Source organism: Euleptes europaea, chromosome 21 (assembly GCF_029931775.1).
Source record: "Euleptes europaea isolate rEulEur1 chromosome 21, rEulEur1.hap1, whole genome shotgun sequence".
NCBI classification, from domain to species: domain Eukaryota; kingdom Metazoa; phylum Chordata; class Lepidosauria; order Squamata; family Sphaerodactylidae; genus Euleptes; species Euleptes europaea.
In genome coordinates this window covers 2,917,638-2,943,930 of record NC_079332.1, presented here as the reverse complement: position 1 = coordinate 2,943,930, position 26,293 = coordinate 2,917,638, and the positions used below count along the sequence as shown (strand labels likewise).

At 47.5% G+C, this 26,293-nt stretch overlaps 1 protein-coding gene across 1 annotated transcript in view; it reads right to left on the bottom strand.

The window, feature by feature from the left end:
• The window catches only part of SHISA9 (shisa family member 9), a 135,952-nt gene that overhangs the window by 15,585 nt on the left and 94,074 nt on the right, over positions 1 to 26,293 (bottom strand). The window contains exon 3 of the mRNA XM_056866205.1: positions 421 to 573. Within this exon, the coding sequence (XP_056722183.1) occupies positions 421 to 573 (153 nt within the window). The remainder of the gene's footprint in view (positions 1 to 420; positions 574 to 26,293) is intronic.

Genomic DNA, 26,293 nt, shown 5'->3' with positions numbered 1-26,293 from the left:
TTCCTAAACAAGTCTCCGAAGATAAACTGGTTTTACATACAAAAGCAGGTCCTCCAAGATGACCCCTGGGTCTCCTTGACATAGAAACAAAACGAGAAATGTCACACCGTCGTCAACAGACGTCTCAGCGTTGCAGCCAAGTGCTGGATCCAGCAGATCCATTCAGTTCATGGAGGCAGTTCCTTCGGGCTCAAGGAGCCTGATACAGAATGTATTGTGTAGGTAGAAAAACTCCCTGAGCCAGTCGGAAGCCTCCCCTTTAGCGGAACGGACACATAGGACCCAGCCCAATAAAACCCAGAGGTTCAGGAAAGGCTATGTTTCCCTTGAGTTTAGGAGCCAAGTACTAAATTGGTAAGAAGGGCAGACAGGCAAACCAAACTGGAAGGGAGGGGGGGAAATGGCCTTCTTGTTCCTTACCCACTGCCTTTAGAGAAGCGTATTTGTTCAGTTCCTTTCCTGGAGGCTGCTGTTCATACGGGTTTGTGATCTGCCCCATGCTTGGATAGGAGTGCGGATGTGTTAGCTGAAGGAGGGGAGAGGTCGGCACCACATTATTCATCTGTGTTGCATCTGCAGGAAAGAAAATGGGAGGGGAGTCACCTGTTAGGGTTCAACATCAATGTTGCATCCCACTCATTAAACCAATGCAGCATTATAGAATCATAGAATAGGGACCACCAGGGTCATCTAGTCCAACACCCTGCACAACGCAGGAAACTCACAACTACCTCCCCCCGACACCCCCAGTGACCCCTACTCCATGCCCAGAAGATGCCCAAGATGCCCTCCCTCCCATGAACTGCCCAAAGTCATAGAATGAGCATTGCTGACAGATGGCCATCTAACCTCTTCTTAAAAACCTCCAGGGAAGGAGAGCTCACCACCTCCCGAGGAAGCCTGTCCCACTGAGGAACCGCTCTAACGGTTAGAAAGTTCTTCCTAATGTCTAGACGGAAACTCTTTTGGTTTAATTTCAACCTGTTGGTTCTGGTCCGACCTTCTGGGGCAACAGAAAACAACTAGGCACCATCCTCCATATGACAGCCCTTCAAGTACTTGAAGATGGTTATCATATCACCCCTCAGTCTTCTCCTCTCCAGGCTAAACGTGCCCAGCTCCTTCAACCTTTCCTCATAGGACTTGGTCTGGAGACCCCTCCCCATCTTTGCATTAGGTCAAAGAACCCTCTATAGGGGACAGTAGGTGTAGCTAAACTAAACAGGCCACTTGCCCTTTCCACAGGGCAAAGGCACGAGCCAACTAGAGACGTAACCAGTAGGATTCCCAGCTGGGCTCTTCTCTCCAGCTGGAGCAAAAATGGAGGTCAGAGCAACCATGCATGATATCACTTCCTGTTGTACATCGAATTGATGCTGTGCTGCTCTAGGAATGCCTCGATCTCTATGGTAAAAACCATACAGATTTGGGGAATTCCTAGAGAATCAAGATGTCCCTTCCAGGTACAACCAGAAATGTGGCTGTGAGACTCATGCAACAGTGCTACCCACTCTCCATTTTTGCTCCTGCTGAACAGCGGTGGGGGAACTTGGAACTGAGGGAAGATCAATCTGATAAGCCTAGTTACCAGATTTAGTGAAAACCCCCCCCCCCCCAGTTCTGCCTAATTCAGTTTTGTCTTTGAGGGAGAGAGAGAGAGAAAGAAGAAAAGCTTTTCTCTCCACTTTCTCCAGATTATGCATAACCTTATAGACACCTATCATGCCTTACTCAAATAACCAGTGGAGTAAGACATGATAGGTGTTTATAACGTTATGCATAATCTGGAGAAAATGGAGAGAAAACCTTTTCTCTCGCTCTCTCCCATAATGCTAGAACTTGGTGGTGACCAATTAAATTGATTCAGGACGGACAAAAGACCCGGATCTCTTTCGTCTCACCTCGCAGGGAAGGTGTTCTGACCTCTCCGTTGTTTCGATTTCCCTTTTCGGCACCTTTTCTAGCTCAACGATTACTTTTTTTTTTTTTTTGAGACAGGGAGACCTGAACCATACACCACGACCATCCCATTGGAGGAAGGACACAAGATAAATGCGAGGGAGCACTCAACAAACTCAGGACTGGCATGGAGACCGAGCACATTTCCTTTGGAGGCGCACCGCCGCTCCCTGAATGTTCCCGTGCTCTCCCACGGCTTAATACGGCTTCTTTTCCAGCTTGCACTTCGGACAATTCCATCCCCTTCGGAGGTTTTCATTCAACCACATACCCTTCTTGGCACACCCGCATGCTGAGAGATTTGTACAGGCCAAAGCTGTCGAGCCACAGGTAGCATCTAAGCTACACGTGAGAATCACAGAAGGGCATTTGGTTCCTGCTTATCCCCTTTAACAGAGCTAGAAAGCTGAACTGGTGGCAATCTCATTAACTCCCGCAGCATCAAATGTAGGATTATGACGAGTAGGCAGAGGGGAAAGCTCAGCAGGACGAGGCAGCCATCCTATCCCCGCGGAGGGAACTGTCCCCACTCTGGCAGCGCCCCCGATGCCCCTGCAAAGGGAGGCAGGATTGCCGGGGACGCTGGGCACTTGTCCGTCTGCAGATAGCTAACCAAGCTGAGTGGATTTGCAGGGAAGGGCGAGGGGAAGAGAAAAAACGAAAGGGGGGGGGGGAAGCCAAGGTTGTTTCTTCTAAGTGTTGGTTGCATACAAAAAGCAAACCAGCAGGTTTGCAAAAAAACATGAAACTGGCATGGAAAAGGCTCCAGGGTTTGGGGCTTTTCAGTTTAGCAAACAGCTGACTAAAGGGGACAGGAGAGAGGATTATACAGCTAGGTAAGGTGTGGAGAGGCAGAGATCTTTCTCTCTCTGCCTTCCATAATATAAGAACTCAAGGACACCCTGTGTGAAAGGGGCGGGGTTTGGGGAGGGACTTCAATGCCATAGAGACCAATTGCCAAAGCGGCCCTTTTCTCCAGGCGAACGGATCTCTTATCGGCTGGAGATCAGTTGTAATAGCAGGAGATCTCCGGCTACTACCTGGAGGTTGGCAACCCTATGTGAAAGTGAGGAGCAGTCGATTCAGGACAGGCCACACACACAAAAAACGGCTTTTTTGCAAATAACGCAACTTGTTTAGACAGTCCACGGCCGCAAGATGCGGAGGGCCCGCGCGGAGAATTGGTTAAAGAGGATCTGGGAAAACCCTGGTTCGAATCTCGCCTCTGCCATTTGAGCCAGTCACAGTTTTCTCAGCCTCGCCGACCTCAACCCCAAAAAATCCATCAATACTGCAAAAAAAAAAAGGGGGGGGAGGGGGCTAAAGCTAAGATTTTTCTCTCGTTTCCCTATGCTAGCAGTCACATCGGTGTATAATACTAGTCCAACAGCTCCTCTCTATGTCAGCCATTCAAATGCCCATAGTAACATTACGTTGACTTACTCAACCTCTCTTAGTGAAGGAACCCTCGCATTGTGCCATAGCGGCATGTACTTTGAAGTTAAATTGAAATTCAGCATATGGAGGTATGACTCCTAGCCACACAGGCGCTAATTATTTGTTATGTTCCTTAATACTTAGGTCATGGCACACCAGGAAGGGGGGAAAAAACCACATTTGCACTTCTAGATGGAGTTCACCTTTGTTCCATTACACAGAGAGTGAAAATGAATCACAGGGGAGAAAAAAGTATAGAGCAGAGGCAGCCAGCAACAGCGAAGCATTTTTACGAGATCGGAGATGTTAAAATGGGGGGCGCAAATTTAATTTCAGGATTTGACTTGTGGCCTGCCTTGCCCTCAACGCTTTGGGCAAGCGGCAACTTTCAAAACTGCAAATCCTGAAACTTATCCTCCAAATCTAATTTGGACATATCTTCTAGTTTACACAATGAGGGGCAAGTAGGGTTGCCAACCTCCAGGTACTAGTCAAAAGCAGGCTATTAGTGCTACTGGAAAGTTTTGGCAATTCAAAATAAAAGCACCAGCAAAATTACACACATAGGTAACAATAATGCAATTGCTTTTAAAAAATTGCAATGGAGATCCGGTTTTAAATCATGGGGCGATTGTAAGCATTCAGACGTCTTACTTTGCCGTCCATGCATACAAGGAAGGCATACTCCTTCCCAGCGTGAATGGTATGTTTGATTGTAATTCTGTATTTATATTTATGTGCCTCTGTATTTTATATGCATTTTTTTGTGGCAACGAATAGGCAATTTTTAGTCATGCATTTTTTCTTCACAGCGTTGAAGGACTTATAAAGCTTGAAAAAGTATCGTATGAAATGGAATTTTACCGGATCTCCATTGCTACACGTCCGGTCTCCGCTGCCTAATTTATTGCATTTGCACTTTATGTGTATGAACTCTCAAGTACTGAGCAATTTGCCTGCCATTAATTAATTAATTAATTTCTTAACGCCTTGCGTTTCTGTACTGGGGTCATTACTGGACCATTTGTAAACTACTACTGAGTTGTTTGCTCAATTTGTTTGTATCAATTAGAACCACAGTTGAATGAATATATTTTTTTAAAGCAATTGCATTATTGTTACCTATGTGTGTAATTTTGCTGGTGCTTTTATTTTGAATTGCCAAAACCTCCAGGTACTAGCTGGAGATCTCCTGCTATTACAACTAGAGATAGGGTTGCCAGGTCTCTCTTCGCCACCGGAGGGGTTTTTTGGGGCGGAGCCAGAGGAGAGAGGGGTTTAAGGGGAGGGACCAATGCCATAGAGTCCAATTGCCAAAGCAGCCATTTTCTACAGGGGAATCGATCTCTATCGGCTGGAGATCAGTTGTAATAGCAGGAGATCTCCAGCTAGTACCTGGAGGTTGGCAAACCTAGATAGAGATCAGTTCCCCTGGAGAAAAAGGCCACTTCGGCAATTGGACTCTATGGCATTGAAGTCCCTCCCCTCCCCAAACCACACCCTCCTCAGGCTCCACCATAAAAACCTCCCGCCAGTGGCAAAGAGGGACCTGGCAACCCTAGGGGACAGGTGAACTGATCTCTTATCGGCTGGAGATCAGTTGTGATAGCGGGACATCTCCCGCTATTACCTGGAGGTTTGGAAATCAGCACAGGAGCAACCACGTACAACAAAGTGCAAAATTATATATTAAGTGCTACAATAACAAAAACCCAGTGTGACACATCACAATATACATATGAAAGACTCTACTATCCTAATTCCAATAGAGAGAGGGATGGATGGATGGATGGATGGATGGATGGATGGATGGATGGATGGATGGATGGATAGATAGATAGATGTATAGATAGATAGATAGATAGATAGATACCATCCAGAAAGTAGAAGGGGAGGTCCAAAAACGGTACCGCCAAGCCAAGCAGAAGGGGATACGGCCGTTTCAAATTCTTCTTCAGTCCCACTTCTAATCCAATTCCACAACGATTCTTAGACATGTAATATTATTCAATTATGTATTCAGTCGTCTCTTACATCAGGATAGTCAACTGGTTCCCGTAGGGATACAAGACGTAGCAGTATATTATTTTGTTAGTAACTATTACCTGGAGGTTGGCAACCCTACCTGTAAGGCAGCTTCAGATTTGGGATTTGTTTCAAAAATTATCCTAGAGATGTCAGATTTCAGGAGGAGTGGAACATGGCATAAATCTTACCTTCTGAAACAATGAATGAGGGAACCTGCTTATTTCTAATTTTATACAATAGAAGGGGGGGACGACATGGATACCCGTCTTCCTTCAGTATCTTGTTCCAACATAATTCACTCAAGACGCTCTCCTCAAGAGTCAATCAAGGGAGCAGATGTTCTACCAGCTACAAAGCTATCGCATTAACAAAAACTGCCTGCAGCATTTTTCATTTCTCTAACGGAGGGGGAAAAAAAGGTGATGGTGAAATGATCTAAAAGGCAGACAAATGCGACCCTAATTGCCAATTAGGAAATCATCCAGTACTGGCGAAATCCAATCATCTAATAGGTGTCTTCCACCGCTTGCTTCAGCGATTCAACTTTAAAGGCCATAAAGTTCCCTTTTCCCCCCACATCCCTTCTGCTCTGCATTACTTGTTCTTTTTGTGGAGGAAATTGATGCCCTTTGCTAAGTCGTTCTGTTGAAAACATTGACATGCAAAGGGCAATTCTGCCATTTTTTTAAAGTACATTTCTGTTCCATGCACTAGAAGCATGCTGAAACAGGGTTGCTGGTAGGGTTGCCAAATTCCAGGTACTAGCTGGAGATCTCCTGCTATTACGACTGCTCTCCAGCTAATAGAGATCAGTTCCCCTGGAGAAAATGGCCGCTTTGGCAATTGGACTCTATGGCACTGAAGTCCCTCCCTTCCCCAAAACCCCGCCCTCCTCAGGCTCCACCCCAGAAACCTCCCACCAGTGGCGAAGAGGGACCTGGCAACCCTAGGCACGATGTCCATACTCCAATTCCAGAATTAATGTTAGAAACCCTCCTAGTTAAACTAGAATTAAAGAGGAGTGGGTCACAGCACAGCACGAAATTATGAAACAACAAAAGGAATGAATTAGGGGGAAATTGGCTTGGGTCTGAACCCCATTCCCTGGAACAATCGGACACAGTGAGCTGGTTTTTCTGCAGTCCCTAAAGGTGAGATCCGGAGAACCTGAAATTGCCCAGGATGCCGCAATGATCTATTGCAACATCCGCACACCTTTAATTATTGTACGGTAGCTACTGCTGTCATTATAATGGCTCCATTTAAAATCGGAAGACGACCTCATTAAATACAGACGCCGTAGAGGGGAGGGACGCCGTAGAGTCCAATGGCCTAAGCAGCCTTTTTCTCCAGTGGAACTGATCTCTGTCACCTGGAGATCAGTTGTAATAGTGGGAGACCTCCAGTTGCCACCTGGAGATTGGCAGCCCTCCCCACCCTCCTCAGGCTGCGCCCCAAAAACCTCCCACCGGTGGCGAAGAGGGACCTGGTAACCCTATCATTCTGCCACGTGAGTAGTTCAAGCCCTGCTCCGAATTTGGTCCAACCATAAATGGTTTGATTGCACAAGGGCAGGGGACTGTTATCTGAAAACTCTCCCTGCTGGATCCAAGTAATACAGAAGTTGGATCCGTGGATAATTTCAAATTCCTCACCCCATATCTCAGCAATAATTAGGTTCACTTGCACAGTCTCTGTTTAAAAACAGTGGTGTGTGAGTGTGTGTGTGCTGAGACTGATATGGCTCTTTTACTCTTTATCTTTAATCCCCCTTCCCTCCAGGCCTTTAAAATTCTTGTCCTTTGCAATCAGAACGGCAAACATTTCGAATTATTTATGAAAATGGCCTCCTTAGTTGGGAAAGCATAAAGGGTTTATGAGCACAGAGCAAAATTTCCCTAATTAATACCTCCGAGAAATATTTTTTTTAAATTTTTTAATGGTTTCTTAATGCTAAACTGTCTCTAATATTATGGTAAAATATGTTAACTACTTTGCTAGTCTGACTTGACAGATGAAAAGAAGAGAAAAGTAATCTGTCACCTGCAGTCCTCCCGCCACCCCAAATGAGGCCGTTTTCTGTATTTACCTAATATGAGAACATTTGGCTTCGTTACTGATTGCATCCCCACCTAAAAGGTATCCATCTTCAACTAGGTTGTCAACAGTAAGATTTTTTTCTCACAAGATACCGTGGTTAATAGACTCGGTGTTGAACTCTGTAGAGCCCAGATTTATAAACCGTAGTGTCTTATGGTTAAGGTTGCCAACCCCCCAGGTGGTGGCTGGAGATCTCCCGCTATTACAACTGATCTCCAGGACAACTGGTCTCTAATGAAGTCCATCTTTGGGAACCCCCGAGTTTGGAATATAGGCGGGTGGTTACTGGAGAGAGGCCTGTTCCTATGACTGAACTCTGATTACCGAATTCCCTCCTTAGATATGGTGTGTTTCAGGTAGGGTTGCCAGGTCCCTCTTTGCCACTGGCGGGAGGTTTTTGGGGCGGAGCCTGAGGAGGGCGGGGTTTGAGGAAGGGAGGGACTTCAACGCCATAGAGTCCAATTGGCAAAGTGTCCATTTTTTCCAGGGGAACTGATCTCTATCAGCTGGGGATCAGTTATAATAGAAGATCTCCAGATAGAACCTGGAGGTTGGCAACCCTAGTTTTAGGCATCAGGAGAAGTCCGTCCACTTCAGCTAAGCTTTCAATAGTTTTAATGGCCATGTTTCTTGGATGGGGGAGACGTTGCTATTGCTGCTTCAATGCTGGCGGTTTGGTTTCAACCATACTACTAAGACACGAATGTAGTTGTGCATTTTGATAATTCTAGTGAGATATTTATACCCCACTTTTCTCCCCCATGGGAACCCCTAGTGGCTTACAACTTCATTCTCCCCTCCTCTATTTCATCCTCTCAAGAACCAACTCATGAGGAAGGTTAGGCTGAGAGAGAATGACTGGACTATGGTGGTCGCCCAACAAGTTACCATGGCTCAGAGGGGATTCAAACCTGGGTCTCCCAGATCCCAGTTTTACACTCTAAACACTACACTGCTCTGGTTTGTTGATATTCTATGTAAGCCTGGAGACCATGCTGGGTGGGGCTAGGTATGCTTTATGAAATATATAGCATAAAATAAACATTCATTTCCCATTCTATAGAAAAAATAAGCACATCTTGAGACCAGGGCTTCAACGAGAGATTAACAATTACCACTAGAACCAATTTCCTCTTATTTGAAACCTTCTGAATCTAGACAGTATAAAGGTTGGTTCTGGGAATAATTTCAGATTTCTCAATCCGCAGGCCTTCTCTGTCTCCGTGGACCCAGTCCTTTGCCTGATGGCCCAAATCTCTCGCACTAAATGTGGAAAGTTATCACAGAGGAACGAATGGGATAGCGTTAAATACAACACATCCGCACAGATTACGAAGCTTGCTCAACCCATCACATGCACCAGATCGATAGTGGGTGGACAAGAGGGGACGGCATAAGAAGATTGCAAGCGTTCAAATAGCAGCTGTTCAAACCTGACCTCTTAGGGATGCAGCCTGCCAGATATTTTTGAATTCAAAGAAAGAGTCCCCACGTACAAAATTCGGCACATCGTTTGAATTATGAAGGCCATATACATGTTTTAAACATGACTTGCTTCTTTAGGTGGCATGAAAACCGAAAGCAGGGAAGAAAAAGAAGAAGAAGAAGAAGAAGAAGAGTTGGTTTTTATATGCTGACTTTCTCTACCACTTAAGGAAGACTCAAACCGGCTTACAATCACCTTCGCTTCCCCACAACAGACACCCTGTGAGGTAGGTGGGGCTGAGAGAGCTGTGATTCGCCCAAGGTCACCCAGCTGGCTTCGTGTGCAGGAGTGGGGAAACAAATCCAGTCCACCAGATCAGCCTCCGCTGCTCATGTGGAGGAGTGGGGAATCAAACCCGGTTCTCCAGATCAGAGTCCACCACTCCAAAACACCGCTCTTAACCACGGCACGTGTCATACCAGGGAAAGCTACGTATGAATCAAGCACGCTCTTTCATAATCAATGTATTACTTTTCTACCCAAGCAGGTTGACCAGATACAAGGAGGTGGTGGGGCAAAGATCACAGAGTTGGAAGGGGCCATGCAGGCCATGTAGTCCAACCAGCCTCAAGCATCCCTGACAAGGGTTCAGGCAGCATAATTCAGCGGTTCCTCTTGCACTGTTATCCCTGGCTACTGAAAGCACACATTCTTCAGAGAAATCAAGGCAGAAGTGCATTTTAAAATCTGCCACGCTACCACCGCACAGAAATTATCAGACCAGAAAAAGCCGTTTCCCCGCAGCAATTAACCCCCCGGAAAAGCTCCTTTTCCATTCCTCCGCCGGCAATGCTGTTTCCCCGAGCGCGGCCATTCCTCACCATGATTTCATCCACCATTCTCCCCCACCCCTCCCCACACCCTTTAAACTGTTGAAAGCCGTTCCCTGTCCTATAAAAACATGCCCTACATAAATGCTAAAAAAGAGAGCGCCTTGTCAATTGCACGATCCTTTCTGAGGAAACTGGGGACGTTTTGCCAGTTGCAGAACCTCTAGCTGAGCGTTCATCTCCCTCCTGCCTGCAGGTACTTAAAGCCCGGGCATGGCCAGGGGCTCCTTGAGCACAGCAAGGGCATTTTGGGGAACATCTTGCCAGCTACAGTATGTCCTGCCGAGCGTTCGTCTCCCTCCCGCCTGCAGGTACTTAAAGCAAAGGCACAAGTCTTGTAGTGCGAGCTAAAGGGATCTTAGCCGGTGGCTCACAGCCTATGGCCAGCGGCTTCAGAACCACCTCGGTTTTATTTCAGTTGACATGTATCCCTTTAAACTGTTATTTAAGCTTTATTTAGGTGTTTTTTGTAAGCAGCCTGGTTTCCTGGGAGGGTTATGTTGCTTTAGTAAATTAATTAATTAACAGAGTTCTGTTCTATGCTGATCTGGATATATATATATATATATATATATATATATATATATATATATATATATATATATATATATATATATATATATATATATACACATACACATACACACACACACACACCTCCAGGTAATAGCTGGAGATCTCCTGCTATTACAACTGATCTCCAGCCGATAGAGATCAGTTCACCTGGAGAAAATGGCCGCTTTGGCAATTGGACTCTATGGCATTGAAGTCCCTCCCCAAACTCCGCCCTCCTCAGGCTCTGCCCCAAAAACCTCCCGCCGACGGTGAAAAGGGACTTGGCAACCCTACTGTACCATAACGTTTTTCCCCTGTAAAACAAACACATTTTCCCCCCAGCATCATTTGTGCATTAATAAATCATCTCTGTACAGTCTATAGGTACCACAGGCATCAAGGATGTACGCTGTACTCATAAATATCACATAATGTGAACAGAAAACCCCATGGTGTGCGCACACAATACAAATGGCACACCGCAAGAAAGGCAGAGAGAAACTGGAAAAGGTTCCTAGGAGGGCAGTGACCGGTGCGTGGGGTGGGGGGGGTCTGGAAAATAAAACCCTGCGAAGAAAGGTTGAAGGTAACGGGCTATGTTTAGCCTGAAGAAAAGAAGACGGAGAGAAGACGTGACGGTGTCCTTTAAATGCCTGAAGGCTCTCATGGAAGAGGGCGAAGAAGACCTGCTCCGTGCTCCTCCAAAGGGCAAGTCACAGATGGGTGGATTTCAGCTGAACGTTATGAGCAACTTCCTAACCGCAAGAACAGCTCAACAACTAAACCAGCGATGCTGGGAGAAAGGGTTTTGCCCTCGCTGGAGGTAGGGTTGCCAACTGCCAGGCAGTTTCTTGCTTGTTTATGACGCGGATGCCAGAGGATTGGCAGTCGGTCCAGGATAACACCATCAGAAAGGTCCTCTGCTACTTAGAAAAGTGTAGTTTATTTTACAGTGCAAAGATACAATACAAATACTTGTCACACTCACTCCGCTCATAGCATTGCACACTGAGCTTCAGTTTCACTCCATTATATACACTTGATGGTCGCAGCCACCAAACACAGCAGATGCCTAGTCATCATGACATTGCTCATGCATTGCATCAGCCTACTGGTCATAACCGGATCAGGTCAGCTCCCTCTCGCTCTCCAGGGAGTTTCCAGGCTGATTGCATCATTTCAGATCCATCTGATCTACCATGCACCTGTCAGACTAATCTGACAGCCTTGCAATATCGACAGTTTTATTACTTGAGCCTCGTGCTGTACTTTGGTTTGTGATACACATTTTGCAGCATAGGTGTTTACTATTGCGTAACTACCAGGTAGTAGCAGGAGATCTCCCGCTAATTCAACTGATCTCCAGCAGATAGAGATCAGTTCACCTGGAGAAAAATGGCCGCTTTGGCAATTGGACTCTATGGCACTGAAGCCCCTCCCCTCCCCAAACCCCGCCCTCCTCAGGCTCCACCCCAAAAACCTGGAGAAGAGGGACCGGGCAACCCTAACTGGAGGTCTTCCAGCGGCATTGGTAGGGGATGCTGTAATTAGGGTTGCCAGGTCCCTCTTTGCCACCGGAGGGAGGTTTTGGGGGCGGAGCCTGAGGAGGGCGGGATTTGGGGAGGGGCTTCAGTGCCATAGAGTCCAATGGCCATTTTCTCCAGGGGAACTGATCTCTGTCGGCTGGAGATCACTTGTAATAGCAGATCTCCAGATGATACCCGGAAGTTGGCAATCCTAGCTGTAACCTGCACTCTTAGAGTCGATGACGCTCAATGAATCCACAGAATGAACAGCAGCAAAAATAAAAATGGAGCATCAAAACCAGTGACGAAAATACAAACATCGAAAGAAACTACAACCATTTGCTAGCCCATAACTAAATGCATGAAAGATAGCGAAGGGCGAAGCTTTTTTTTTTTGTGAAAATCCCGTCTCCCCTTCTAAATTGCTTCTGCTCATTGTTAGAACGCCTGCGCTGGATCCGTTACCCACATTTATTCGGTATGTTGGATGATTTCACGGTGGCAAGAAAGACAAGGGTCAAAAGATTGCAAATAAAGGGCCTTACGACAGAGGGACCTCCTCTTCACCTCCCAGCTGTTTCCCTTCCAGAAACGCTGATGCGGACCAACAACCCTGCTTCTTCTCGGCACGTGCGCACAAACACACACCTCTGTGGAACCTTGAAACGTCTTACCCCCAAAAAAATAACAAAGCAAAGCAAAAAGACTAATCTTCCCTCCAACGATTTAGCTGTTTGGATTCCACCGGCGCAGGAAACCAGCAAGGCAACCGTGAATCTTAGTTAGAGCAAAGGCACATGTCAAAATCTTTCCCAGAAATGTATTTTCTTTCTTTTTCTTTCTTTCTTTCTTTTTTTTAAAGGATGTCTTGGACTGTCTTGGCGCAGAATAAAGTCACCGGAACAAGACAAGCCTCAGTGTCTGAAAAACCTGACAGGCTTTAATTTTATTGCAGCAGTAAAATCTCTGGAAATGTAAGGCCTAACGCTTTCTGCTCTGCAGCCAGTTTATTATCCTAAGTATCATTCTTCCGCTGCTGATAGGGGTGGGCCCAAAAGTTCAAATGCGTTTGCACTTGCCGCCATGTTAGGGTTGCCAACCTCCAGGTACTGCAGGAATGGCTGATAACAAGAAGATTTAACAATGAAGCCACATGAACAACATTCATGGTATAACAAGGTGTATTCAGTGCAAGAAGAAACAAGATGAAACACACAAGCTATATACAATAATGTACAGTTACAATTTCAATAGTCCTCTTGGGTACAAAGATCCACAGTCGCTACACAGACAGTGTTCAAAACTTTATAATATCAAGGTGAAAAGGAAGACGATCGTTTCTAGTTTCTTCTTCAGTTCCGTTCAATCAGGTATTTCAAAATATTCACCCGTACTTCCAAACACAATATCAATCTCCCAGCCGGGATGCAAACCAACTATGAAGACTTCACTTTTTAGGTTCCAATAATAGGATATTTTCTAAATCCAACATAGTTGTACAGACGTTTCAACTGAGTTAACCGTTCCCAATGGGATACAACAAGGGACCTGGCAACCCTACTGCCACCATGTACTGTTGTACTGTATTGCCACCACCTGTCCTTTATCATTTTAAAAGCACTGGAGTTCAAGGCAGCTGCCTCTGTTAGGATCTAACCTGATCGTCCAGCCCTAGTCTGGGATGAGGAGGATTCCCCACAAAGACTCCCCCATACAGCCAAGGTGAGTTAGGAGGAGGAGGAGAAGGAGGAGGAGGAAGAAGAAGAAGAGCTGATTTTTATATGTCAACTTTCTCTACTATGATGGTAGGAAGTTGCTATCTGAAGACACACTAAGGAGGTAGTGCATACTCACTTCGGAGTGAACCCTACTGAATGGAGTCAGCGGATCAGTATGAACATATCCCACTTTAGGGGCACAGACATAACCGTTCTACATCCTCCCCTCCCTAAAACTATCTTCAATTTTTATGCCAAGCTTCTCCTAAAATGAAAGGGGGGGGTGGGACACAGTTAAATCTGTAAGCCTATAGTTACCATATAGAGACAACAACAAAGAAACCTAATGCCTAATTATACAATTAGGAATTTAGTAACCAAGAATAAATTAGGAAAATGATTCTCTTAATAGGATAAGCATCTCCCCGGGTGTGGAGGTTGACGGTATTGAGACCTGTAGAGAAATGAGCTACTGAACTTGGCCGATCCCTTCCAGTGACAGATTGCTGGTTGTTAAGGAAGAATCGGGAGGTCAGGTTGGGAGGTCTTGTCAAGTGGCACCTGCGGCCGCATTAATTGTAGGGCACGGGTTGCACTCAGTGGTCTGGGCGGCCCACAAGGAAGTGCTTGTGAAATCTGCCACAATTACCCTCTAAATTTAGTTACCTAATTATAGGAATAACATCCAGCAGAAGAAACTTAAGCATTACTTGCTAGAACTCAGCCCTTTTATACATACACACACACACACATATATATGTAAACAAATGAGATTCATGCTGATAATGTTGCACAGCGGTCTATGATGTCCATGTGCAAAGGAAGACAAAGATCCTGAGACGCCATTAATTGGAGACAAGAGCTGCAATCTGAGCAGATAAAGACGGTCATGCAGAAATGAAGGGGGCGGGAGTCAGCACCAGACATGAGAATCACTACGTAGCCTTGAGCCCACATCCTAGAAAAGAGTATCTTTTTGCATGAGCTCACATACCAATTAAGATCACATCTGGATGCTTCTGACTAGATTCCTCCATCAGACTTAGGAGTTCTGAATTACCTGGCCGTGTGTCACGGCCACGTTAAGAGTCCTCCAATTTTCCATTTTTAAAACTATTTAAGAACATAAAAAAGGCCACGCTGGATCAGGCCAAGGCCCATCAAGTCCAGCAGTCTGTTCACAGCGGCCGACCAGGTGCCTCTAGGAAGCCCACAAACAAGACGACTGCAGCAGCATTATCCTGCCCGTGCTCCAAAGCACCTAATATAATAGGCATGCTCATCTGATTCTGGAGAGAACAGGTATGCATCATGACTAATATGCATCATGACTAGTAGCTAGCCATGGATACCCCTCTCCTCCAAGAACATGTCCCCTCCCCTCTTAAAGCCTTCCAAGATAGTAGCCATCACCACATAAGAACATAAGAAAAGCTCTGCTGGATCAGACCAAGGCCCATCAAGTCCAGCAGTCTGCTCACACAGTGGCCAACCGGGTGCCTCTAGGAAGCCCCCAAACAAGACGACTGCAGCAGCACCATCCTGCCTGTGCTCCACAGCACCTAATAGCATAGGCATGCTCCTCTGAGACTGTAGAGAATAGGCATGCATCATGACTAGTATCCATTTTTACTAGTAGCCATCATCATCATCATCATCATAATTCCTTTATTGGCATAAAGTCACAGCACAGAAGGTTACAAAAGGAATAGAAATATTAGCGTAGCCTTTACAAAATGGTTAAAAGGCAATTGTATCGAGTGGTGCTGTTAATAGGTACCGCCATCTAATTAACTGATTGGTGGACTTTTATAGCAATCTTTAAAAACTACCAGAAAATTTTTTTGTTAGTCTTTAAGGTGCTACTGGACTCTTGCCCTTTTTGACTACTGCAAACAGACTAACACGGCTACCCACTTTAAAAACTGTGCCACCGTCTCCAATATATGGGGCAAACGATGGTTCACACCACCACTGCATTTGTTCATCTCATCCCTATCTCTGCATTTTTTAAATTTTTGCTGTCAAGTCACATCTGACTTATGGAAACCCCTGGCGGGGTTGTCAAGGCTAGAGACTAACAGAGCTGGTTTGCCATTGCCTGCCTCTGCGTCACAACCCTGGTATTCCTTGGAGGTCTCCCATCAAATACTTGACAGGGCCGACCCTGCTTAGCTTCTGAGATCTGACCAGATCAGGCTATCTCTGCATTACTGATTATAGAAGGCAGCCTTAATGCGGTTGAATGTACAATCACACCGAAATTTCTTTTTCTAGTGGCGTTTGAACAACGCACAGGAGCGCATGCGTGCATCGGTAGTATACTACACAGAAAGGATCTTCACCGGAATCAGGGTAAGATCGTACCGAGGTAGCTCTTTCGCAGCGTTTTTTATCAATGCGCACAGATGCGTCGGTAACCCACAGAGGAGAAACTAAGATACAAATGAGCTGAACGAACCGAACGCTGTGATACAGCAGATTAAAATGCTGATGATGGTATTTTGAATGAGGAGGCTGAAGTTACTATATCAGATGCAGAACAGATGGATTCTAAATGTCATAACATTGATACAGATATGGGGCCCATACAGCTAGGGGAAGATGATTAAATCCCCAAACATTGCAGTTACCATAAACTGCAGCAACAATAGACATGGGGCGAAAACGCATGGTCGCTTTAGCCTCCTTTATTCCCTGTTTCAGCCAGGATTCAGCCAGGATCAAACACACATTCAGCAAAACGCATGTGTTTTTTTAATGTTGTATTATTGTAAGCAAAGGTAAAGGTCCCCTGTGCAAGCACAGGGTCGTTCCTGACCCATGGGGTGAAGTCACATCCCAGCGTTTACTAGGCAGACTTTGTTTTTACAGGGTGGTTTTCCAGTGCCTTCCCCAGTCATCTTCCCTTTACCCCCAGCAAGCTGGGGACTCGTTTTACCGACCCTGGAAGGATGGAAGGCTGAGTCGACCTTGAGCCGGCTACCTGCAACCAACTTCCGTTGGGATCGAACTCAGGTTGTGAGCAGAGCTTGGACTGCAGTACTGCAGCTTACCACTCTGCGCCACGGGGCTCCTTGTATAATTGTAAATTTTACTAAATAGATTAAAAAATAAATAAATAAAAAGCATGCCAGAAAGCTCAGAGAAAAGACCCTTCCGGGCCTCTTGGGGTGTTACATGATGCTCTGCCCTCAAATCCCCTCTAGGTAGATTTTAAATTTTTCTCCCCATGCACAAGTTTAAATCCATGCGTGAGGTACCGTTGGTTAAAATCCCCCAAGCCCAAAGCTGAAATGCTCTTTGCAGATAGCGTTTCACTTAAAAAAAAAAAAAAAATTACCCCCAAACCTTACTGTGAATAAATAGGTCTGTTTATCATAAACCCTTGAGAGACTGGATTCAGAATAGAATGAATCTCGGGCCACTCCGGAGTGACACAGAGACAACAATACGCAGCTGATTAGGCAAAGGAAGATTACAGATGACATACTGACAGCCCGGCTGTCCTCGGGTGCTCAGAAAGAGTACATCGCAGTCCCGCAGCCTACCCCAACCCTGCTAGCATTATTAATGTTACCTATCACAGAACACGTGCATAAACCACCCAAATAAAGAAGAGTGTACACGCACACTCATCAGAGAGCCATCGCGCTCAGATCCAGCTTCTTCTAGCTTCTGACTAACATAAATAGGTCCACCCGAGAGAGGACGGGAACCATCTTTTGCACCCTTTTATCTCGATGGATGTAGCTCGTGCTGAAAGTAGGGTTGCTAGCTCCGGGCTGAAAAATACCTGGAGATTTGGGGGGTGGAGCCTGAGGAGGACGTGGTTTGGGGAGGGAGAGAGTTCAGTGGGATATAACGCCATTGAGTCCCCCTTCCAAAGTAGCCACTTTCTCCAGGTGAACCTATCCCTGTTGCCTGGATATCAGCTGTAATAGCGGGAGATCTCCAGCCACCACCTGTAGATTGGCAAGCCTAGCTGAAAGCCTCTTTCATCCTACCAGCAACTGAGTCAACCATCAGAGGAAAAAGTAGAGGAGGAGGAGGAAGAAGAAGGAGGAGGAGGAGAAGAAGAAGAAGAAGAAGAAGAAGAGCTGGTTTTTATATGCTGACCGAAAGCAGGGAAGAAGAAGAAGAAGAAGAAGAAGAAGAAGAAGAAGAAGAAGAAGAAGAAGAAGAAGAAGAAGAAGAAGAAGAAGACGACGACGGGAGAGGTTGTGGCTCAGTGGTAGAGCATCTGTTTGGCATGCAGAAGGTCCCAGGTTCAATCCCCAGCATCTCCAGTTAAAGGGACTAGCCAAGTAGGTGATGTGAAAGTCCTCTGCCTGAGACCCTGGAGAGCCGCTGCCAGTCTGAGTAGACAATACTGACTTTGATGGACCAAGGGTCTGATTCAGTAGAAGGCAGCTTCATGTGTTCATGTGTAGAAGAAGAAGAAGAAGAAGAAGGCTTGCATCTAGCTGACGCTAGCAGCCTTGACTTTCTTCCTTTCCAGGGCTAATAACGTATGGAAGGTCATTAAACGTGCAAAGAGTTAAAATTATTTCCAGGCTCAACCACTGTGGTCCTTTCGGACTGCCTCTTCCGGACTGCCTCTCCCAGTCAGTTGGATCCCACAGGTATGTCCTACTAACAGCGGCGCCTTCCTTCGATACAAGGTGCTTCCTCCTGATGCAATCAGGAGAAGAGGCCTTGTTCCTCAAATGAACACCTTTCGGCTATTCCTGCCCAGTATGGGTTGTCAAGTCAGCCGCCACTAGATCTCACGCATTTTGAGTGGAACAACCCTTTTGAATGCGTCAAGGCAGCATCCACTTTGCTGAAAAGTCTGCAAATTGTGAACATCAGGAAGGTTACGTTGCTCATGCTTAAAAAAAAAAAAAACATTGTGATTTCCTGCTTTTGGTAGTATTTTGTTGTTGTCACGTTTGTTGGTTTCCTGCCCTGCAAAAAAACTGGCAATTGTTGCGTTAGGTATTTGCTGTCTGTTTTTCTTTTCATTCTGTTCAAGAAAAAGACAAAACCTTCCCTGTGCTCCTGCCCGTCCCCAGTATTGAAACGCAGTCTGCCCGTGATGGCTTCCCGCTTCACGAAAGCCAGAGCGGGAGAAACCAAACAAAGAGGAAAGCTCAGCCTTAACCCTGCCAACCCCGTTGAGCCTTCTGTGACTGCCAACGCCATCGGATTCCACTTAACACCGTTGCTTCGCTGACCTCTCTCCGGAAAAAGCGTCTAGAAACAATTCATCAGCCCACAGGCAATTTCCGAAGGAGGAACAGAACAGAAGCCAAAAGGGTGCGGGTTTTGTTTCTATTCTTGATGGGGTCTGGGACCAACGTCTCTCATAGGCTGGATGTTGAGGACCCAAAGGCGGTCACTTGTACTCTTTGGACCTGAAGAGTCTAACAGCCAAATGCGAGCGTCAAGTACCCACGACACACACCACTGCTCCAACCAGTAGTCCCTGCTGCCCTTCTGTGACTTCTCCCGCCCTTGTGTGCTGCTGCCATCTTGGTTCAGCCTTCCAAGCAGTTGCCTGGCTATTAAACTGCTATTTAATCTTATGTACCTCCAAGGTAGGGTTGCCAGGTCCCTCTTTGCTACTGGCGGGAGGTTTTGGGGGGAAGGCAGGGTTTGGGGAGGGACTTCAATGCCATAGAGTCCAATTGCCTCCAGTTCCACTTCCTTCAGTCATCATATTTCAAAGGCCCCTGCCCTGGGTTGGGATCTTGGATATTTCATTGGCAGTAATGGCACTGATGGGAGGAGCCCCGTGGCGCGGAGTGGTAAGCTGCAGTACTGCAGTCCAAGCTCTGCTCATGACCTGAGTTCGATCCCGACAGAAGTCGGTTTCAGGTAGCCGGCTCAAGGTTGGCTCAGCCTTCCGAGGTCGGTCAAATGAGGACCCGGCTTGCTGGGGGTAAAGGGAAGATGATGGGGAAGGCACTGGCAAACCACCCCGTAAAACAGAGTCTGCCTAGCAAACGTCGGGATGTGACGTCACCCCATGGGTCAGGAATGACCCGGTGCTTGCACAGGGGACCTTTACCTCTTTAATGGCACTGATGCACCTGCAGTTGATGATGGTATTTATTACCAGCTGGCTGAGAGAGAGCATCAGGAACTGAACGCACATAAAAACGGACTCATTTTGGAGCCTGTTCCACTCCCCACCTGCCCCCCGCCCAGCCAAATTTCAATAAACCTTTGCCAAGAGATATGCCACATTGGAGTCGTTCAAAGTGCTTGCAAGGGTGCCTTCACAATAGACGCTAAGAATAGAACTTGAATTTCCTGTGTTTGTAAATCAAATCAGACACATTGATTAGAATGAAAATAGATTTTTAAAAATGGCTCTCTTCTGCTTTCTCTATTGAACACGTGAAGCTGCCTTCTACTGAACCAGACCCTTGGTCCATCAAGGGTCAGTATTGTCTACCCAGACTGGCAGCGGCTCTACGGGGTCTCAGGCGGAGGTCTTTCACATCACCTCCTTGCCTAGTCCCTTTAACTGGAGATGCCGGGGGTTGAACCCGGGACCTTCTGCATGAAGCAGAGGCTCTACCACTGAGCTATGGCCCCTCCCCATTAACAAAGTTCAGAAATAGCGCTTTGAAGATTACAAGACTAACAATCCTCAGCACACTTACCGGGAAGTAAGCACACTGTGGGGTAGGGCGTGAATCCATGTATCGTTGGTCCTGAGAATATCCTCACAACAACCCTCAGAGGTAGGGTAGGCAGGAAGTCCAACTGGCTTAAAATCAACCTCTGGGGACTTGAACCTGGGCCTCCCTGTTCCTGGTCTCGTATCCCAGCCAGTCCACCACACCGGGTTGCAAAATGTATTTCTGGTTCCACCTTAGAAAGAGCCACAAAGCTACTATTCATCAAAATGCTTCCAAAATGCTCCTCTTTCACGGAAAGCTGTTCAGCGGCCTACAGGTCATATTTCTTTCTTAAAGAACGATGTGAGCTTGAACTACGTGGGAAAAGCAATTGTATTATTATCAGATTAAGACAAATTCATAAACCATAGAACCGTGTTGGCGAACCTATGGCACGCGTGCCACTTCCGGCACGCGTAGCCCTCTTTGCCGGCACGCGTGGGTGAGCTCCAAAAGGCCTCCTGGGTCGTCTGTGCCCCTCCCTCTCTCAGCTGAGCTCCCCCCCCCACCGTCCGTGCGTCGGCGGGTCAGCTTCCTGCCACACACGCGGCTGGCTTCTTCCTCTTCCCCCACTCTTGCCCCGCAACAGCTGATAGGCGGCGGGGAGGCCAGCAGCAATGAGGCGGGGCCTCCTCCTCTAGGCTCCAGCAGCAGCTCCTCATCACTGCCTTCCTCCTCCTTGTCCCCCTCAGGCGGCTCCCAGCAGTCCAGCTCCAGGCTGCAGCCGCCACCGTCCCCCTCCTCAGGCGCCTCTCCCCCTGCCATTTTTGCCCGCCTCCTCCTCCGGGCGCTCATGGAGGGCCAGGCGGCCCCTCAACAGCTGCGCGTCCGCCGGAGAAAGGCCTGCCATCTCCCGCCGTCCTCCCCCTCTCCCCCGTTCGCGCTCGTCCCTGACTCCTGTGGTAAGCTTGTGGGGTAGCCGGAGCCACCCTCGTGTCCTCCGGCTTGGGCGTGGCTGCGTCGCCTCTGCCTTCTCCCTCCCCGCCCCCTAAGGTCGCCCGCAGGCTGGCGGGGTCGCAAGTGCTGGTGCGCTCGCCCTCGCTCTTGCCGCCCCCTCCTCCCCTGCCCCCGACAGCAGGTGCCCAATGCCGCCGCACCAGGGCCCAACGTCTCCGCCGTCCCGCGCCGTCGCCTCGCCGCCTCCCCAGAGCTGCCGGTAAGGGGTGGGGAGAACTTCGGGTGTGCATCCTGGAGCAAGTCCTGGGTGGGGCTTGAGGCCCGACCCAGGACACTTCCTTCCTTCCTTACATCCTTTCTTCCCCAGTTCCTTCCTTCTCTTTCCTTTTCCAGTTCCTTCATACCTCTTTCTTTCTTTCTTTCTTTCTTTCTTTCTTTCTTTCTTTCTTTCTTTCTTTCTTTCTTTCTTTCTTTCTTTCTTTCTTTCTTTCTTTCTTTCTTTCTCTGTCCCTCCCCCCTTTCTTTCTTCCTTCCCCAGTTCCTTCATTCTCTTTCCATCCCTCCCCCTTCCCCTACTAGGGCTGCCAACCTCCAGGTGGTGGCTGGAGACCTGGCAACCCTAGCAATAATGTCCAGTATTCAGGTTAAATTGATGTATTGGCACTTGGCGATAAATAAGTGGGTTTTGGGTTGCAGTTTGGGCACTCGGTTTCTAAAAGGTTTGCCATCACTGCCATAGAACCTTCCATTTGCCTGCCGCAATGGAGATATAATTAGATCTAGATCCACCTAGGAGCCTGCAATTTCTTGTAATGGTGACCTCTTGCATCCGCGCCAACCGTCCTGATTTAGCAGGAGCACCCCTATTTTCTGATACTCATCCTTGATAATTCAGATATGTCTGCTTTCCATGCTACAGTTTTGAGGCATTAAGTTACACCCGCCCCCCATCCTTTGGGCTCCAGTGTAAGGGTGGGCTGTAAGTGAGAGCCGGCATGGTGTCGTAGTTAAGAGAGGTGGTTTGGAGCGGTGGACTCTGATCTGGAGAACCGGGTTTGATCCCCCCCACTCCTCCACATGAGCGGTGGAGGCTAATCCAGTGAACTGGATTTGCCTCTCCTCAGATGTTGCCAACTCAAAAAGCCAAGATCCAGCTGCAGACCTCAGATCTCCATTTTCTCCAGGTGAGCTGAACCCTATCGGCTGGAGATCAGTTGTAATAGCAGGAGATCTCCAGCTACTACCTGGAGGTTGGCAACCCTACTACACACACATATCAATCACTACCAAAGAAGGCCACCCAGGAATTTGCAGTTCCTTGGGTACACATTGCACAAACTAGCTCTGACCATCAGAACCAAAAAATACCTGAAGATCAAAGAGCATGCACAAACAACTTTCAGAAGTCTGGCTTCTGCCAAAATGCTCCACAAACCTTTGGGGTGGGGGGGATAAAAAAAAAAGTTGCATCGTCTTTAAAATTTTGTGTGTGAATATATATATATATATATATAAAATACCCCAAGTAACACCCCTTATAACTAGGGCAAAGAGCCCTGTTACCATGGTGATTGTCGCTGCAAACGTATCAGTCTTTAGATAGACGGTTGTGCAGAAGAACAAAAAGGCTCTCTGAAAGATGCCAGTGCATTTCATAGCACGGATGAGAGTTACGTAGGCATCTGAAGGGAGAAGTTGAAAAAAATGGGGGGGGGGATTCTTTTAGCAAATGCCATGCAGCATTATCATCGTTTGTGGTGTGGCATCCCCACTCACGATTAGTATCCAGTGGATATGCGCCATTGGATGCAGCTGAGCGTCCGTGAAGAATATGCCAGTGCTTCTTGGGAGTGTTGGGTTAGGACCTGCAAGACGCCAGTTCTAATCCACACGCAGGTTTGAAGCTCGCTACGTGATCTTGGGCCGGTCATCCTCTATCAGCCTAATCCTCCCCACAGGGTTGTTTTATTAGTGGAGGGGTGTGTGTGTGTGAGGGGGGGTGCACACTTCCCTGAGCTCCTTGGAGTAAGGGTGTGATAAGAAAAAAATGCCAAATTTCATAGAAACAGAGGAGGAGGAGGAGGAGAGGAAGAAGGAGGAGGAGAAGGAGGAGGAGGAAGAGAAGAAGAAGAAGGAGGAGAAGGAGGAGGAGGAGGAGGAGAAGAAGATGATGACGACGATGAAGACGACGACTTGGTTTTTATATGCTGACTTTCTCTACCTTTTAAGGAGAGTCAAACCGGCTTACAATCACCTTCCCTCCCCTTCCCCACAACAGACACCTTGTGAGGTAGGTGGGGCTGAAAGAGTTCAGAGAACTGTGACCAGCCCAAGGTCACCCAGAAGGCATCACGTGGAGGAGTGGGGAATCCAACCCGGTTCTCCAGATTAGTGTCCACTGCTCTTAACCACTACACCACGCTGGCTCTCTAAAGGGAGCAAGGTCTTCCTTCATATAACCTGATCCCTAGCTGTAACATCTCTGCGGCGTTATACCTTCATCATAAAAACGCATACATAAATACAAATGAACGATAAAGGGACATGGCGAGGCTCAAGCAGGAATGCAGTTACTACTCTGAGCTTCTTGCAGAAGGCGATGACAGTCGCGTTCATGGATGCTTCCTGTGGTTGTGCACAAAAAGCCCCACCACAAAGCTTTCAGCGGCTCCCTAGGAGCCAGGGACTCAGAATCAATACAAGCCCAAGTCACAGAGTGAGGATGATTCTCCCTTTTGTAGATGCAGCCAGGCAGAAGCCCGGTTGCCCAGAACGTTTCGTAACATTTTGTTGTCTCGGGCAATCCCTTGAGCTCTTCATTTGTTTCACTTCTCCCGGCTCCAATTGCTTTGTATTTCCGACGGCACGACTCCTCCGAACGGGGACCGCATGCGCCATGCGGCATTGTGTGCTTCGCCGGCATCCCTATTCCAAGCCCTTTCGTGAAGGCGTGCGTTTCTTTCCAGCGGCCTTCGGCTAAAGCCCCGTCGCTTTCAAAACAAAGGGAGGAGACCTCGGTGGCCATCTCGCAAGCCGCTTCCCGCGTTGTGGCAAGCCCAGCTGTATGGATGAATAAGCTTTTGCTTCAGGATAAGTCGGTGTCCCCTATTCCAATTCTTGGTGACTCTGGGATTCCTCTCTTTTCCCCCCCTGCATTGCATTCCTCTAGAGCAGTGGTTCCCAAAGTGGGAGGTAAGAACATAAGAACATAAGAAAGGCCCTGCTGGATCAGACCAAGGCCCATCAGGTCCAGCAGTCGGTTCACACAGGGGACAACCGGGTGCCTCTAGGAAGCCCACAAGCAAGATGACTGTAGCAGCACCATCCTGCCTGTATTCCACAGCTCCTAATATATCTGGCATGCTCCTCTGATCCTGGAGAGAATAGGTTTGCATCATGACTAGTATCCATTTTAACTAGTAGCCGTGAATACCCCTCTCCTCCATGAACATGTCCTCTCCCCTCTTAAAGCCTTCCAAGACAGTAGCCATCACCACATAAGAACATAAGAAAAGCCACGCTGGATCAGACCCAGGCCCATCAAGTCCAGCAGTCTATTCACACAGCGGCCAACCAGGTGCCTCTAGGAAGCCCACAAGCAAGACGACTGCAGCAGCACCATCCTGCCTGCGTCCCACAGCACATAACAGAATAGGCATGCTCCTCTGATACTAGAGAGAAGGAAAGAAGGCAGGAAGGAGGGATGGAGGGAAGGAAGGAAGGAAGATAAGAACAGCCCTGCTGGATCAGACCCAGGCCCATCAAGTCCAGCAGTCGGTTCACACAGGGGCCAACCAGGTGCCTCCAGGAAGCCCACAAACAAGACGACTGCAGCAGCATCGCCCTACCTGTGTCCCACAGCACCTGATATATTTAGCCTGCTCCTCTGATCCTGGAGATCATTCCTGGGGGGTGGGGTGCTAAGAGGCAAGGGGGTGCGGGGCACTGGAGGTGGGCGCCTTCAACCACGTTGTTCACTTATGTAATAGAATCACAGAGTTGGAAGGGGCCATACAGGCCATCTAGTCCAACCCGCTCCTTAATGCAAGATCGGCCTAGAGCATCCTTGACAAGTGTTCATCCAGCTGCTGCTTGAAGACTGCCAGCGAGGGGGAGCTCGCCACCTCCCTAGGCAGCCGATTCCACTGCTTAACTACTCCTACTGTAAAAAAAAATGTTTTCCCTAATATCCAGCTGGTTACCTTTCCACCCGCAATTTAAACCCATTGTTGCGAGTCCTCTCCTCTGCTGCCAACAGGAACAGCTCCCTGCCCTCCTCTAAGCGACAGCCCTTCAAATAATTCAAGAGAGCAATCATGTCGTCCCCCCAACCTCCTCCAGACTAAATATTCCCAACTCTTTACGACTGACCAGGCTATGGCACCGTGCCGGCAAACGGCACTCCCAAGTGTCCACAAACTGGAATTCTGTTTCCACATCCAGAAGCGTCTTTGACCACGAAGAGCAGTTGCTGCTTCCGCTGCAACGGTACTTCCAGTATGTCCGTTACAGTACCAGCGGTGGGGGGGCCAAGAGACTAATGAAACTTTAAAACCGTCTCCTAAGCATTCTTGCAGCCTCTGATATAATGGAATGCAATAATTATTAGAAACCTCTGAGAGACCCCTCTTCGGTTGGAAGAGGTTTTAATGACGCCATTAACTTTGCAAGGGGAGCGATGGCCGCCCGCAAGTCTCTCTGCTCCCAATTAATTTTATGCTTTTTTGTGTGTGTTTTACAAAAAAAAAAAAACCCGCTCAAGACCTTTTCCGAGGTAGGTTCCCCTGGGATTTTTTAATTTTATTTTTTAAAATATGCTGAGTCATGAAGCTGATTGGAAGAATAATCAGGCAGAGCAGCCTCTTTAAAAGGGTATTTAAGTTGCAAGGACTTCCACCTTACTTTAAAATTGCTTTTGGGGTAATTAATCCCGCCCAATGGGAACACCCAGGGGCAACGCACAGCTCCCTTGAGAACATTTGCAGTGCTGTGAAACGTTAGGGGGGAAATTTTTTTTGCTAATGCTCCCATAATTCATACACGACTAACCCATTTGAAAGCTTTTAGGATTCCATCTGGACCG